Here is an 18,305-nt window from a genome sequence, read left to right as displayed (position 1 = left end):
TTACGTCTTTAGCCAACAAAAATAAGAAGTTGAAAAATAGTATTTCATTTTCTAAAAGTGAATTTTCAAAACTCTTTCAAGAACATTCGAAATTACTTTTTGATTATGATACTATTAAACAAGATTTTCAAACCTACAAAGATCAAATGTTGGTTAAAGAGTGTGAGTTGAATGCATCTCCTGATTCTAAGTTATTACAGAAATGTCACAATCTTGAAAAGACCATTCATGATCTTGAAAAAGCCAATCAAGATCTTGAAATTCAAAAGACTAATGAGTGGCTTCAGGCAATGCAAGACAAATGGATGTTGATATTCTTAACAAGAAACTTTTAGAATCCAAACCTAACAATATTGAACTTGAACGAAAGATTTCTGATTTAAATCATACTTGTTTTTTGAAAGGCGTTGAAATTGAAACTCTTCAAAACCAAATAGAGGAATTTAAAAAAAATATACTTTTCTATCAAGAGAAGTTATATAAAGTCGAACAAAACCCTCTTTTGGATTTTACCGCCTATTTCAACAAGTCAAAGATTGACAGATCGGAACTTCTTCATGGGTTGGGATTTGAGAATATCTCTCCATTACAAAAAGCCAAAGAACAAATCGAACCCTTGTATGATGAAAGATTTCTACGCCTTGGTATGGTACAACAATTTATTCGTCCACTGAATGACGAATTTGAGACTGATGATGTTGAGAAATTACCACAAAATGATTTTTTGGTTAACTATGATGTTATTAATGCTTCAAATAACTCGAAAGAATCTTCAATTTTCAAATTGGAAGAAATAGCATCAAATTTTCAAAATCAAGAGTCAGTTGGTAATTCACCTAAACCTACTAAAATGTATGTTCCATCTACCATTTTGGAAAAACAAATAGGGATAGGGATGCTTCAAATGGTGCAACTTGGTATACGGATAGATATGGCTGGTTTTCTCATGATAAACCTAAGAAAAAAGAAGTTTCCGCACCGTCAAAAGAGACTAAAAAGATAAAAGTTCTTCAAAATTCTCGTTCTAATCTTCTTAGTGTCAATCCCACAGGTGGAAATAGCTTGATTAGTGAGTCTAAATGGGTAGCTAAGTCATTAGTACCTAAGATCACTAAAGTTGATAAAAAGAAGAAAAGGCAAAGAAGAAAAGCGGGTAGTAAGAAGAAGTTTGTTTCTGATGTTTCGAACAATTTATCTTTTAAGTCATCTTTGAAAACAAATGTTAATGATGCCAAGGCAATGCCTTGTGATGTTGTAAACAATGTTAGTTCTCGCTCTTATCTGTATGGTTTGAATGGTGGTAGACATGTTACTTTTGATTCGTGTGTTAATATTCGTTTGTTTGATCCAAATGTGCTTGTTGATAATGTGCTTGTTAATAAGTATGTTGATTCAAAAGCATGTTTGTATGCATATCCTAAGTTATATACCCTGCCTGTTTTAAGTAACCACAAAGGACCCGTCTTCAAGTGGGTACCTAAAGTCGGTTAAATTTCTTTGATTGCAGGAAATAACCATCTATGTTTGGATACTCGATTCCGGGTGTTCAAAACACATGACTGGCAATAAAGCATTGCTCAAGAACTTTATCGAACGATTCATGGGAACTGTTCGGTTTGGTAACAACAATTTCCCTCCTATCTTAGGTTATGGCGACATTGAACGCAATGGAATTGTCATTAACAAAGTTCACTATGTTGAAGGATTAAGTCATAATTTGTTCAGTGTTGGACAATTCCGTGACAACAATCTTCAAGTTCTTTTTCGACAATCTCTCTGCATGGTTCAAACTCTAGATGGAGTTAACATTTTGTGTGGCGACCGCGATGATAACCTCTTTACCGTCAATCTTGATGATAACCAACCAACCGATAATATTTGTCTCATTTCAAAGGCTACTTCAAAGAATTCTTGGTTGTTGCATAGAAGACTTTCTCACCTAAATTTTCCTACCATCAATACTTTAGTCAATAAGCATCTTGTTGAAGGCTTGCCAGACTATAAGTATGAAAGTGAGCATGTTTGTCCTTCTTGTGCCGTTGGGAAGATAAAACGAGCTTCTCATAAACTGAAGAAATCTCCAAATTCTTTAGCACCTCTTCATTTGCTTCACATGGATCTTTGTGGTCCAATGAAAGTTCAAAGCCGAAAAGGGAAGAGATACATTTTGGTTATCGTTGATGATTATTCAAGATATACTTGGGTCAAGTTTCTTGCCTCCAAAGATGAAACAACTCAAACTTTGATCAATTTCATCACTTTTACTCAAGTAAATCTTCAACTTCCAGTTCGTACATCCGTTCGGATAACGAAACTGAATTCAAGAATGTCGTGTTTAATGAATTTTGTAAATCCAAAGGCATTACTCACCAATTCTCTGCGGTTCATACTCCACAACAAAATGGTGTTGTTGAAAGGAGAAATCGAACGCTTGTGGAAGCTGCAAGAACCATGCTAGCTTATTCTAAGTTACCTTCCAACATGTGGCCTGAAGCTGTTGACACTGCTTGTCACACTCAGAATCGGTTCATTGTTAATCAGCGTTTTGAGAAGACTCCTTATGAGGTTGTTAACAAACGGAAACCCAACATCAACTATTTTCATATCTTTGGGTGTGTTTGTTATACTCTGAATGATCGGGAGAATCTTGGAAAGTTCGAGAAGAAAGGTGATGAAGGTTACTTTGTTGGTTATTCCAAGACATCAATTGCCTATCGAATCTACAATCGCCGAACAAATACGATTCAAGAAACAATGAATGTTTGGTTTGATGAGATGTCAGGCATGATTTTCGAGCAAGAAAGTTTGCTACCAACAAATAGTGGTCCAAGTGATTCAAGTACTTCATCAAGAACTTCTACTTTAGCATCCAAATTCAAGAAGTTTCCAGCTCCAACGAGTGATGAGTTAGACATTCTTTTTGAAGAATTCTACAAATCAAAACCTATTCATGATGAGGAACCTCAAGTCATCATTGAACCAATTCCGAAAAATGATCCAGTTCCTGACAACCTTCATGAATCATCATCAAGTTCTCCTGAGCAAGTTGCTATTTCTTCAAGTAGTAGTTCTTCATCCTCTTCTAATGATTCTTCTTCTCAATCCTCTCCTGATAATTCCTCTCCAGTGAATGTTCAAGAACAACCTACCCAATTTACCCAGACTACCAATCCGATAAACACTCCAAATGTATATGTGCCTCTTGACTTCGATCATCCATCTTACGAGGAAGCTGTTCTAACAAAGCTATGATTCCATCTCTCAGCAAAACTCTGGATTTAATGATGATGATGTTGATGTCAATCTTCAAGATCCTCTTCCTCATGATCGCAAATGGTCACGTATGCAAAAAGATCATCCTGTTGATCAAATTACTGGAGATCCACAAGCCGGAGTAACTACTCGTACTTCAGTGAATGAGTGTCTTGTTGCACTTTCTCTTAGCAACATTGAACCCAAAACTGTTTCTGAAGCTCTTTGAGATCCAGAATGGGTCAAAGCTATGCAAGACGAACTCGCTCAGTTTGAAAGACTGAAAGTATGGAGATTAGTTCCAAATCCAAGGAAAAATGAACCTATTGGTACAAAGTGGATTTTCAAGAACAAGAAGGATGAGAATGGAGTGGTAGTAAGGAACAAGGCTCGATTAGTTGCAAAGGGTTATTGCCAACAACCTGGTGTTGATTTCGACGAAACTTTTGCTCCAGTTGCAAGAATGGAAGCCATTCGGATCTTCTTAGCTTATGCTGCATTCAGAAACTTCACTGTGTTTCAAATGGATGTGAAGGCAGCTTTCTTGAATGGTGATCTCAAAGAAGAAGTTTACGTTGAACAACCAGAAGGTTTTGTTGATTCCAAAAGACCAAACCATGTCTACAGGTTAGACAAGGCTCTCTATGGTCTTAAACAAGCACCCCGAGCATGGTATGATTCCTTATCTACTTTCTTGATAAGAGGTGGCTTTACCAAAGGCACAATTGACCCTACCCTATTCATTCGCAAACAAGGTAAGCATGTTCTTCTTGTCCAAATATATGTTGATGACATTATCTTTGGGTCAACCAGTCAAACATTTTGTCGAAACTTTTCATCTCTAATGGTTAATCATTTTGAAATGGGCATGATTGGGGAAATGAACTACTTTTTGGGTCTTCAAATCAAACAACTACCAAATGGTATTTTCATATCACAAGGTAAGTATATTCATGACATGTTGAAAAAGTTTGATATGATTACTTGTTCTTCAATTTCAACTCCAATGGCTGCTCGTACAAGTATTATTGTTGATAAAAATGGGAAACCATTTGACCAAAAGAGATATAGAAGTATGATTGGTTTATTGTTGTATCTTACAGCATCTCGCCCAGATATAATGTTTGCAACATGTATGTGTGCTAGGTATCAAGCTACTCCAACTGATTTACATTTTCAAGCTGTGAAACGAATATTTCGTTATCTGAAGGGTACACCCAATTTAGGTCTCTGGTATCCAAGGGATACTGGATTCAATTTTACTGCCTATTCAGATGCAGATCATGCAGGTTGTAAGCTTGATCGCAAGAGCACTTCTGGTATTTTACAATTTTTGGGTGATAAAATTGTGAGTTGGTCTTCCAAGAAACAAAATTGTGTGTCACTATCAACAGCTGAAGCTTAATATGTGGCTGCGGCTAGTTGTTGTGCTCAAGTGTTGTGGATGAAGACTCAACTTACTGATTATGGTCTGAAATATGATCATATTCCCATCTATTGTGACTCTCAAAGTGCCATTGCTATTGCAATCAATTCAGTAAACCACTCTCGATCAAAGCATATTGATGTAAGATATCATTGTCTCAAAGATCATATTGAGAAAGGTGATATCGAGCTCTACTTTGTGGGAATTGACTATCAGCTTGCAGATTTGTTCACTAAACCACTAGATGAGAAAAGGTTTAACTTTCTTATCTCTAAGCTTGGCATGTTAAATCTTGAACCTTAACTTATTTTGTTCTTAATACATTCTTGAAAAACAAAATACAAAAGTTGAAAAGACAAAAATCAAATACAAAAATATAAAATTTTGAAAAATAACAAAAAGATTGTCTTAAATTTTTTTCTTTTTCAAAGTGGCTTGCATGTATTCTGTATGAAACCCGTTCTTCATTAAGCTATTTATTTCAATGTGGCTTGCATATATTCTGTATGCAACTAGTTCTTCATTAAGCTATTTATTTCAAAGTGGCTTGCATATATTCTGTATGCAACCCGTTCTTCATTAAGCTATTTATTTCAAAGTGGCTTGCATATATTCTGTATGCAACCCGTTCTTCATTAAGCTATTTATTTCAAAGTGGCTTACGTATATTCTGTATGCAACCCGTTCCTCATTGAGCTATTTATTTCAAAATGGCTTTTGCATACTCTGTGCATAATCCGTTCTTATTTGAAATTATTTATATTTCAAAGTTGGTATAAAATGTGTTGTTATACATATAGATTGATATAAGATAACGCGGAATTGAACGCCTTTGTGTACTTCCAAGTGGTCTTATATGAAAATGTATGTGTAATGGCAATTTTTCATTTGATTGAAATTGCAAACAATTCTCTTTAAGAGTCTTGATTTTGTTGCAAACAACTTCAAATTTTTCAAATGAATTTCATATTTCAAAAAACTCTCAATTGTTGATATGAGAAGCAAAGGATTGAACGCCTTTGTGTACTCCCAAGTTGTCTCATCTTGAACAATTGATTGAGTTAAATTTGTGCTTAAATGTTTTATTTGCATCCAACTTGTTGATGTAAGATGCGAATGATTGAACGCCTTTGTGTACTCCCTAGTAATCTTACTATGAACATTGCTGTTGACGCAAAACTTTGTGTTTCTTACAATCTTGTTCACTTTTAGACTCTCAAATTTTTTTTTCATGTATATATCACAACAAATATTTTACTCTAGTTGACTTCACAAAAACCAATTTTTGCTCTACCTTTCTATGAAAAACATTTTTGATCTACCTTAGCATAGATTAAGGGGGAGTTTGTGATTTCAAAATTTCAAAACTTCAAATGTGTTTTCAAATCATTTTCTTACACACATTTGATGATTTTCAAATGATTTTCATCAATTGAAGTTCGGTGTTTCGTTTGCACTTGAGCGATTCGTTCAATTCATGAACTTCATCATCATCGATGAGTTCTAACTCTGGAGTATTCAATTCTTTCTTTAGATTGTAAGGGTATTTTGAGTGATGATGATTTCGTGCAACTAGGATGGAGGGAGTAAAGTCGAAAAGTGAGAGGTTATGGTGATATGTTGTGAGAAAAGGGTTAAAAGAAATGATACCCTTCCCTAAAACTCTCAAATCGCTGGGTAAAACACATTTATATCGGATCTTGATTAAGACTTCATAGACCCAATGAAGCGATGCACATCTTTACCTAACCACTCAAGTGTTTCTTAACAAATACTTGTTTTATTTCTCACGGAGATTTTCACATTTCTATTGACTCTTCATTTGGAAGATGTTGATATTGAATAAGGGCGACATTCTGCTCCGGTCCCCGACTTCATTTGATCATGTTGTGTCTAGAGCTATCTTGCTTGATCATTAATATGATCCTTATTCATTTTCTTAAGACACATTCGAGTCATATCTTTGTAATATTATTGCATATCTATGTGATATAGCCGGAACATTTGTAGTGATATCTTAATTGATATTCCACAATGATCAAATGGAAATCCTACCAATGCTAACATATTTTTCAACATTGAACGTAGGTCTCATAATTACATTTATGTGATTATTGAGTAAACGAGAAGTCTAACAGTGACCTCGGTTCTTACGTAAAAAGTCTTTAAGGATAATAGATTGTGGTTATCGAACGCCTTAGGTGACACTGCCCATGATTTCTATTATTTAAAGCAATCTCGTAGTTGAAAAGCTACAAGACCGAATTATGTTAGAAAATTGCTTTGTGCATAATTCAATGATACATAGGAAATCTGAAAAAGTCATACATTTCTTTCGGTCATTTCATTAATCCTTTTGATTTTTGAACATGTTAACGGATCATCCTTATCCGGTTTTTTTCATTTCTTATCTCATAAACAAAAAAAACTACCATGCAAGAGGTTTCTTTTCGCATTTTATCAATCAATGTTTGCATAATGACATTGGTTCCCAACTTTGTCATTATGAGGGGGAGAAAAAGATTATGATTGATTGAGAAAGAAAAAGATGAAATGAAATGTAATTGTGATTGAAAAAGAAGTGAATTTTGCCACCGAAATATATCGAAAATAAGGATATTGTTCAAAGATGCTACAAAATGCTTACACTCATGAATTGAGGGGGGCATGATTAATTCAAAATATTGTTCGAAGATTTCTCTCCAAAGTGTTTAAGTCAAAATGACAAAGATCAAAGCTACAAAAGTTGAAAGATTGATTGGAAGATTCAAGACAAAGAAGTAAAACTTCGAAAGAGTCTTCATCAACACATTTCATTCTAGATCTTGATCAAGAAGATTCAAGGCATATATCAAGGGGGAGAGTTTAAGTTTTTGATACTTCATTCCAAGGAAACAAATTTTCATTCAAGAATCAAAGATTGAAGAACCAAATTTATACCTTCCGCACTTCAAAAGACAACTCTGATTCACGGTTCAACAATTTTCAAAAATTCTAGACTCATTCATTTTATTCCCTGTTCAAAAAGAACATTGAGAATTTCATCATATTTTAACTACAAGAAGCCCAAGACCAAGATTGATTCAAGTTCTCCAGAGACAATGAGAAAGCTTTGAAGACTTGTTTCATCACACCAATTGTCTTTACCATCGGGCTCATCAACTTAATTCCTACAGGACAAAATAACACGTACTCCATTCATTACAATATATCACTAAGGGGGAGAATGTTAGAAATCCAAAAATAGTGATAAACTGTAATTTAAGTTAGTGGACTTAATTGTTGTTTAGACATGGTGAAATGATTTCTAATGTTGAGGGGTTAGATATGACAATAAGGATATTTGTAATATTAGAGTATAAATACCCTCAATACATTAGAAATTATAACACCAATAAGCCTTTGATCCATTTTCACATATACAACATACCAGATCGTCTCTTTTCTCTCTCTCTCTAGAAAATCACACACACTAAACACACCAAGAACACACACACTTGAAACACAATTGTTGAGATCGAATCAATAGCAGAAATCGTGTTATTACAATGATCACTTCATAAGAGATTTATCCAAATTTCATTCAAATATTTACTCTCCAAAGTGTTCAAGTTAAATGTAACAAAGATCAAAGCTACGACAAGTTGAAAATTGATTGGAAGATTCAAGACCAAGAAGTAAAGCTTCAAAAGAGTCATCATCAACAGATTTCATTCAAGATCTTCAAGTTGTTTATTTACACTTAACTCAGTAAAATCACTTAACAGAAATCTAATCACTTATACTTCTGCATAAGAAAATGATACCAAATGTAAAATATAAATGACCACCCAACCCTGTGTGTTAGTCGTTTCTTGCTTCCATGCTGAGATCTTGCTTGACAACCTACAAAATTAAAAACATCCGTTCATTGTCCTGCACATCTCAACAAACAATCATCATATCTTCTCAAAGTAATAACATACAATCTGAAGAAATGAATAATTCAGCAAGATAAAATACATGAATCTATAATTCATTAAGATCTATAATTCACTGTCAAGCACTTTCGATTCTAAACACAATCATTTGAAATCTCAGTTTCAAATCCTTTTGATTTAACAAACATCTTTTCAAGAATAATTCTCAAACTATGAATCATCTCCCCATTCATTCTTTGAGAATCTTTCTTCTAAAGATCAAATCAGTTCTTTTAAAGATCAAATTCAAAACTATGAGCAACTCTGTGTTCATTCTTAAAAAAATTTTCTTTCTAAGAATAGAAACATTTCTTTTAAAGATAAAAGTCAAAACTATGAACAACTCTGTGTTCATTCTTAAGAAAATCATTTTTCTAAGAAATTTACATTAACCCAATATTTGTTTATTGAAATCAACAACTCTGTGTTCTTTTCCTTAAACCGATATCTTTGTTAAAAACAACTTTCTTTCAGCTTATGATCCTTTCACTATCGCATAACTACCCTCTTGGAAACTAGATTCTATTCTGACTCTGTCTCTCGTGCAATAGGAACTCTTTATTTAAAACAATACAAATATATATAAACATACACACAGTTTACGAGACACATAACACACACACACACAAACATATACGAATAACATAGTTACAAGAGCTAAAGTACTGTATTGATTAGATCAGCTTAGCATGTTACATAAGCCCACATGATAAATAATTCTCTTATTATTAATTATGAAAAGTGATCCAAGATGATTACCAATATATTTTTCCTCTTAAACACTCGGTACTTTCAGTTTCCTTTTGTTTTGTAACACTTTCGACATACCCTGGTCAAGGACAGTCACCATGTAACCCGAGTAGCCTAATATGCCACTTAATCAAGTTTGCGAACTTAAGTGACCCACATTCAGATATACTCCCACAATCGACACAAGCACTAAGATTAAGACATTTGGCAACTAAAAGGAGACTGTCTTTAAAAATCAAGTCAGCGGTGACAGGTCGGTGATTCCTCACACGCAGAGTGACATAACTTGACTCACGTATGGAAATATACCCAACATTACATAATGCCAAGTACTTGATATTTGTGACATAACTTTAAAGCACTTATGAAAACCCGTGACTTTCTATGAGACCCGTGTAGCGAACTTTCTGACAACCTATCCCAAGTTGGAAGCTTTAGGTAGGCTAGGTATACAAAGACACCCCAAGGACTTACTTGTCCGAATCTCAAAGGCCACATTAGCTCCATAATTTTCAAAAGATTAATTAGATATTTGCATATCTTGTCACAAGTACACATCCGAAAAAGCAATACACACTTATGTATGTACCCAAGACCTTCTATATAATGACCAAATATACAAAATTACAGTGCTAGATCTTTCGTAAGATTTAAGGACCATATTCCAAATAAAGAGCAGGCATTCTCAGCCATAAATCTGAATATGTTTCCCATAAGAACATTGTATACATTTAAGTTCAGATTATAAAAAAAAAACCTTGGTACTTTGTGCCTATTGATACATCATATAATGGAGTCACTGAACAAAGCAATATTAAAGTACAATTAAGTAGGCTTAAAAGCTAAAGTATCGTCACGTCTAATCGTCTTTCATACGGTGACCTTACTCTTTTTTATTATTTTCTTTTTCTTTTCTGATTTTTCTCATTTTTTATTTTGTTTTTATGACTCTATTTGACACACAACACGACACGACTCATTTTACAAAGTTCCTGTTGAGAGACACTGTCACTATAGATTTCTCATTCCAATCAATTGGACTAGCAACTCGTAACGAGTTCGGTCAAAAGCCTTAGTGAACAGATCAGCTAAGTTAAAGTCACCTTCAAAACTAAAGATATTAAACACATGACTTTAATTTTCTTCTGCACAAAATTCAAAGTAAATAGATCTTTAAGTCAATTGTGCTTAACAAGAATAGATATGGTGGATAAATGTCCTTCTTTATGAGAGTATAAAGGAACTTCTAACCGTAAACCTCTGAGCCTGTAAACAAGCATTCACTTGCTGTAATGTATTCCGGTATCTCTCCTAAGATCGACATCCACTTAAGTCTATTTCCTTAATAACACCAGTTTCTTCATCCCTGTGATTAAACTACTGCAATTCTAGAATAGACATAATACATATCCAATATCATACACACACACACTATAGATCATCATATAGAAATGATCTTCTATAGTAAATAATCTATAACAAACTTTAGAAAACATAACAAATGATAAGACTAATTTGAACATGTTTTCTTGAAGCAATGATCATCACTTTCATGGAGTTTTCTCTTTCGTCCATCTAACCGATCTTCAAAGTCCTTCACAGTTTGTTCATGAGATCTGCATATCTTTTCTTCTTCAGGGGTTAACACGAGAGGTATAACTCTTAGATAATCACGATAGTGATCTTCCATGCCAACCTCAACACTCCACACTTTGTCAATCAAAACCCGAGGAAAACAATCTTTTGAAAATTCTCTCTCGATAAAAACCCGATCACCACCCTTTAGTGTATAATGTGTAAGATAGACGTTTTCCTTTTCCAAGTCCTTCTCTAACATCCGTACACCTGGTAGAGAGTCTTGATCCTGTTTTTCAACAAAATTAACACGGTCAATTAAAATACTTCCTTTTACAACTTTTCCAACACCGGAGATTTTTCCGCCTTTAGAATCTACAAAACAGACATATGATCCTTTGACAGGAGTAAACTCTGTCACTAGACCCTTGTCTTCCATAATATGCCTGGAGCTTATGCTATCGACAAACCATAAACCTGCAGTCTTCCTTAGCAGCTCCTACACATTCACAAACATATTAGTTTCTCAAGGGACCCCTAGCTTTACTGGCTTTGGGTCTTTCATTTTCCTCATCAGAAACCATATCGGCCCAGTAACCACCAGTAAGAACCCATGATTTAGTAGGTTTAGCAGTTGAGCTGCCAGAGGGTCCTTTTCTGGGGCAATTTCGTGAACCTTTTCCATCACTGGGTCGACGACTTGGGGAACCACTAGGCCTCCTATTGGTAGGTAACCTCTGGTCATTATCCCTCAGATTCTTTTGAAGTCTAGACATTCTCTCAGGATACGAAGAAGGTAATCTCCTGGGACTATGTCTCTGAAAACGGTCAACTGGATTAGACTGCACATTAGAGATAATCCTTTCATAATAAGCTTGGTCTGATTTTATCTTGAGTGGAGATTTTGATCTCCAATTACTTGATTGACTTGACCTACTAGAACCTTCCCTAAAAGAAACACCTCTAGGCTTATTATCAGTTTCGCAGTCCTTTTCAAATTTCCTAAATCTTAAATAATTTTGAGCTGTTAAACTGTCAGGATTTCTCTTAACCCACTCCTCAAAATAGTTTTCTTTATGATCTTTCATTGAAATCCCTTTTGATGAACCATAATTTCCACTAGACTCCATACTCCCTCTAGATTTTTCAGGTGAGACCCTAGATTTATTCTTCTTATAAGGACAACAACTTGACACGTTACCTATTTCACGACACTTAAAACATGACCTTTTAGAAGTTTTCTTTGATAAATCACCATGAACTATCTCAGGCACTGGAACCCCATGATCCCTTAATTCATCAATATATTCAAGAGTGGCATATGCTTCTTCCCAAGTAGTTGGAGCTTTAATAGGGTCAGCATATCTTTTTATAGTCTGAATCTCAGGACCACGACCAACAGATAACATTTCTTTAAGTTTTCTATCAGCAAATTGTTCTGGTGTTTCAGATTGTACACTTTGACCTTCTGCATCCATTGTGGAAGTTTGAACAAAACCCTTTGTAACACCCCAACTACGGCGGAAAACTCGGGATGTAAGATAAAGCACACGCGCACATGGATGTTACATAGGAACAACTAAATGAGTGCATAGGATAAGCATAAATAGTCGATTTCATAATCAAATAAGCATAAGAGTAGTTATCACACATAGGTCCAACCAAGCATTCAATAAATGTATGTTAAGTTCCCACGCAGGGGAAACGGTTAGGCATATTGCCAACAAACATAAACGAAAACATGCAAACTCCAAAACCTAGCCTGCAGTCTGCTCTGAGTCCCAAGCTACCATTCCTAGCCACGATTTGCTTGATTACCTGAAAGGAATACTTAAACGTGTCAACACAAAGGTTGGTGAGTTCGTAGGTTTGAGAACATTAATAAGTTGTATAAGTTATGATTTATGTCGTCAATAGAATTCGAGAATAAAGTAGTATGATGTGGCTAGAGACCCACTTTGCACATGAGTATGAGAATGTGTATAATCGTGCACTTACAGTACTTAGCTAGAATAAATCAATCGTGCACTCACAGTCATAAACATGACATGGCTAGTATGTATCAATCGTGCACTCACAGTCATAAACATGACATGGCTAGTATGTATCAATCGTGCACTCACAGTCATAAACATGACATGGCTAATATGTCACAAAGTAGTCTAACAGCCATAGAATAACAATGAAAGCAGTTATGGCATATATAAAAGCATATTTTGAATTCCTTTCACCCCAAAACATAAGTAAAGAAAAAGGGGCTACGAAGACTCACAGTGATCAGGTACAAGCGTAGTTTACAAACACAGATATAAATAGGTTATATCTATTTGAATCCAACTACGTCTTGATGTAAACCTAGTTACAAGTCATTGATCATAAATGAACACATGTATTAGTTCTTGTGATTAATTATTCACTAAGATGTCCTTGATGAACTGATGATTTGGTCCTTTAAAGATCTTTGAACGTTTTGACTCAAAAGAGTTTGAATGAACTTTAAGTACATGAACTGGACTCGAACTGAACGTCTTTGAACTCACACATAAGTACTTATCATGTTAATGAGTTGAACGTGTCTTTAAATAATGAACTTTAGCCTTAAGAACTCGATTTATTTGTTCATAGAACTCGTACTTTAATGATCAAGATAGAACATGTCTTTGTGTACTCAATTAAGGTTTGCACAATGTACGTTGTTTTAGAGTGATTGATCGAATGATATGTAGCCTTTAGAGTGATTGATCGAATGATAAGGAAGCTAAGAAGTGATTTTGGTGATTAGGTACATGATTAGATTGTTTTAAGTGTGATAAGTTATAGGTGTTAGGTTGTGTTAGGGTTTCGAAGTCGTTCTAGGGTTTAAGGAGAACTTAGATCGTCCTAGGTGTTACTAGGTAGGCAAGATCGTCTCTTGTTGACTATGCTTCAAGATCGTCCTATGCTCACTAGACCTCAAGATCGTCCCAAGCTCACTAGTCTTCAAGATCCGTTCAAGTGCCAAGGTTTAAAGTCGTTTCATCTGTCTATACAACCAAGATCGTTTTAGGTTAGGCTAAGTCAAGACCGTTTCATTGCTCAAGCTCAATCAAGATCGTTTCAAGTTACTAGACTTCAGGATCGTTTCACAAGCCAAAACTCAGGATCGTTTCACAAGTACACAAGGTGCAAGATCGTTTCAGGTTCTTGGCAGCTCAAGATCGTTTCATTTTCTAGGGTTTAAGATCGTTCTAATGACTCAAGGACAAGAACAAGAACAAGATCATTTCTTAGGTCAAGTACGTGTGTTTGAGCAAAACCGATCCAAAGGATCAGTTACCCAGTGAACGTACCAACAACATCACAACACCACACAAGATCAAACGAGTATGCACAAGAACCATTAAGCTGCCTTAGGACAATCTTGGGGACCAAGATCGTCCCACCAAGACCGTCCCATCATCCAAAACGGGTTGAACAAGTGCCACAACCAAAACGGAGGTCTAGATCGATTCCGGGACTTGTTAGAACATAAAACTAGTACATATATGCACAATAACATCTACCATTAACACTTTTAACGATTTCAAGACCATCTATAACATGAACAAGGTGTGGCACATCAAGAACAAGTTTTCCCTCACTTTCAAAAATGGGTTTTGTAGATTAAAGCATGTTATGACCCAAATTTGTTTATAAAAATGTTACTAAACACATTTAGACTCAAACCCATTAGCTATTAACACATTTTTCATTCAAAAATTGGACCAAATCAAAAAGAACATAACCTTGAAAAAGTACACTTTTAATTTGATCAAAAACTCAAAATTTGTTGTTGTTACTTGAGATTTGATTCCAGAAATATGTTTTGATTATAACAAGGATGCTAAAAGTACAAATAATTTTGGTTTAACAACCCAAAATCAAAAGATGAATTTTGTGTGTGTTTATGGTGGCTGCACTATGTGTTTTAGAGAGAGAGAAGAAAGATGGAGAAGAAGGGTGAATAGTAGTTTATCTCTCAAGGGTTTCCATCATTTTCTTTATATACCTTTCCTACATTAAACGAACACAATAAATACAAGGACTAATTGTGAACATTTTGGACTAGAACTTTTATAAATTTGAACGTTTACGACTCGAATTCTAGTATTTTATCGCATTAAATTATAGGATTGTCATTTAATTCAAGGTTTAAGATCAAATGGGTCTTCATGTAAACATATAACTGAGTCTAAAATATATCAAGAACTTGAATTGAATTGAACTGTCTAATCGTTCTAATGGAGAAAGTAAGATTCTAGAAACTTATTTAAAACATTTCTATGACGGTTGTTACACCCTTTTTGAAAATTTTATTTTTAAACTCTTCACATGGTTTTGGCAAGTTATCAGATTTTATTGGTTCTTCAAGACTCCAGATTTGTTCAATGTTTTTCGGATATTTACCATTTAAATCTGACTCCTTTGCTGAGAACTCTTTTCCATTACCTTTTAAAGTGTAATAGACAATAGTTTCAAATTTAACTTCCTTTTCAACACCATTTAACTTGTTATCTGTTGTCGGCTTAGCTTCACTTGGGTCTGAGTGAGCCTTAGGAATACTAGTCTTGTTCTCAGATTCCTCTAACTTGGATGTCTCAGGAATAGGAACATCACTAGACTTGGATGTCTTAGGCACATTTTTAGATACACTCTTATTTGATTCTTCTAAGGTCAGGTTCTGAATGCTGTCATAATTGTGACTAAATGATGGAGGCACAACATTGTATCTTTGGACAAAACTAGGTTGTTCACCTTTAGACTTGGCATCTCTAAGGTGACCCATCATGGTTCCTATGTCTCTCATTTGATTTAACTTACCACTTAGTTCAACAATTTGTACCCTAGAATCTGCTAATTCCTTGTCCTTATTAGCACTTTATTTTACTACCCTTTCAAATTCAGTATCCAGCACTTGCTTTCTGCCTAGTAACTGTGCATACTCAACTCTAAGGGATTCGAACCTATCTTCTTCAGATTTTATCTGATTAAGATATTCTTTAGAATGACCTTTATAAACCATTACATCAGTTGCTAACTTAGATCGATCACTAGTAGCATCATTTAATCGGGTCTTAGCTAATTCAGTTTCCCTTTTAAGATTAGTTACTTCGCTGGATAAGCCTATGCTATACTGACACACAGAAACAAAAGCATGTAAAGAAAAACTTACCTGTTTTTCAGGAGCTTCAAGATTAGCTACATAGTTTACAAGCTCTTCTGTGCTTAAATCATCAGGTATCTCAATCTTTACATCTTTGTCATTACTCTTTACTTGAGAATCTGTTTCAGCTTTTGCATGAACCTCTGTCTCATTTAATGTCTCATCCTCAGTAGAGGCTCTTCCGACTTCATCTCTTACCGGTTGTGATGGTTTCGGTTCCTAATCTGCCTTCTGATGGAAAACTATCAACATCATTCGTGCTGGCATACCTATAGTCAAATGAATTATCAACAAGATCGTTCATCCCTCCATCAAAGTCTTGAATTTCTGCCATGAATGCATGATTCTGATCATCGACACTAGTTGAACCCCAATTATATGTACCATCAGATTGAACCACCAATGCTCTTGAGTTATCAACTTCTCCGGAGCTTCGGTTCCTAGTATTAGCACATGGACGTCCAGAATTCTGACTAGCAATAGAACCTCCCTGATTGAAGTTCTGACGACCTGTAGCTGAATTGTTGTCCCGTCTTGGCCTCTGACACTCACGAGCAAAATGTCCAAAGCCATCACAGTTGAAACATTTCACCTTGGTTTTATCAAACCCTACTTTGCCATCAACCATCTTCCTTCCTGGTTCTATCAGTGAAACGTTGAACTCTCAATGTTAACATAGCCAATTGCCAGTTCAGGTCCATTTCTTCCAGATCATCTGAATCAACTTGCTTGTAGTCCTCCCTAACCAGTTCAGGATCAGTCAGTTTTCCTCCAGTTAGCTTTGCATGAGCCGACACAAAAGAAGCGAGCATGCCCAGATGTCCCTGAGCAGATCTTATGCTCATCGGCATACTTGTTAAACCCGAGCTTGGAGAACTACTATTCTGATTACCATTATGCACAACAATCGCTGATTCTGGAGAGCTTACATACAACAAGTTGTTGTCAGAATCCATTGTCCTCTTCATCTTCTCATCATCTCCACTGTAGAAGGCAATAATCCCTCCACTTGAAGATCTTGAGGAAGGAATGCTTGTCTTGCTATGATAGAGTTCAGGACGCTGAACAAAATCACTACAGCTTGCTTCATTCGACTTTCTTTTGTTGGATAAAGGTGATAAATCCTTCCCATTTGTCAGGAAGTGATTCCAACAACTTCTCGATCACGTCTTCTGGATCCGGATTATACCCAAAGTAGGCAAGTTGAACCAGCAGATGACTGTAACGAACCAGGGTCTCATCAAGAGTTTCATCTTTGAAGCTAGTGAACACATAATACTGCTTCTTCAACAAATCTTTCCTACTCTTCTTGAGATCGTCGTCACCTTCACAATGCTCTTTGAGTGCATCCCATAAGCCTTTTGCTGTATCATACTTTTCAAACAGATGCAAAACTTCCCTTGGAGAGCCATTCGGAGCGAACCCAATGCCTTGCTTTCGGCTTCATAATCTTTCTTTTTATCGACATCCATTTGCTCATATGAAGCAAGCCTAGCACCGCTCGAACTTGATGTATCACCTGTTACTTTTGGAGGAGTATAACCGTTTGTAATACATATCCACATCCTCACATCCATCAGTCTACAGTATGACTCGAATCTGCCCTTCCAATTGAAGCTAGTAAAGTTCACGAACTGCTTAAAAATAAACGAGGTCGTAAAGTTCACGAGGTCCAAGAATACGAGGTCGCAATTTGAACTTGAGGTCGTAATTGAACTGTGAGGTCGTAATTGAGCTCACGAAGTCGCAAACGATATACGAGGTCGCAATTGAACTGGCGAGGTCGTAATTAGCTACCCAAGTCGAAATACGAGCTGGATGAGGTAATACGAGCCTGCGAGATCGTAAACGATGCTGGTCCGATGATTCTGTTGAATTTGAAACCCTAAAAGCCACAAAACACCCAGACGACGACTGCAAACACCAAGATATGCCACGAACAGGATTTCTGGTCGTAAACTCATGAAAGAATCACGTCTAAACAACCCTAAATCAATGTTGTCTATCACCAACAAACTATAACCTTCCGGTATGAAACCAAGAGGCTCTGATTCCACTTGTAAGTCCCCTTGACGCGGATCGTTAATAGATTGATCCCGTTATCCAAAGGTGCGGAATCCTTCTCTATAACGTGGTGATTCACAACGAGAGCCCCTAGATC

At 35.7% G+C, this 18,305-nt stretch overlaps 1 protein-coding gene across 1 annotated transcript; it reads right to left on the bottom strand.

Moving 5' to 3' along the window:
• Nucleotides 1-17,230: 17,230 nt before the first annotated feature.
• On the bottom strand, nucleotides 17,231-17,721 carry LOC122609052. Its single transcript, XM_043782114.1, has 2 exons — nucleotides 17,568-17,721; nucleotides 17,231-17,508 (listed from the first exon to the last, which is right to left on the bottom strand). Exons 1-2 carry the CDS (start codon nucleotides 17,719-17,721, stop codon nucleotides 17,231-17,233), a joined length of 432 nt encoding a protein of 143 aa, XP_043638049.1.
• Nucleotides 17,722-18,305: the final 584 nt, after the last annotated feature.

The sequence above is a fragment of the Erigeron canadensis genome, chromosome 7 (assembly GCF_010389155.1).
Source record: "Erigeron canadensis isolate Cc75 chromosome 7, C_canadensis_v1, whole genome shotgun sequence".
Classification (NCBI taxonomy): Eukaryota; Viridiplantae; Streptophyta; class Magnoliopsida; order Asterales; family Asteraceae; genus Erigeron; species Erigeron canadensis.
The sequence above is the reverse complement of the archived record's forward strand: the minus strand, read 5'-3'. Positions and strand labels throughout refer to the sequence as shown.

Excerpts from the sequence above, each read along its gene's own strand:
- LOC122609052 (XM_043782114.1), bottom strand. The coding sequence starts at position 17,721 with ATGGATGTGAGGATGTGGATATGTATTACAAACGGTTATACTCCTCCA. Across the intron at positions 17,509-17,567 it reads AGCCGAAAGCAAGGCATTGG|CAAAAGGCTTATGGGATGCA; the intron begins GTTCGCTCCGAA and ends AGTATGATACAG.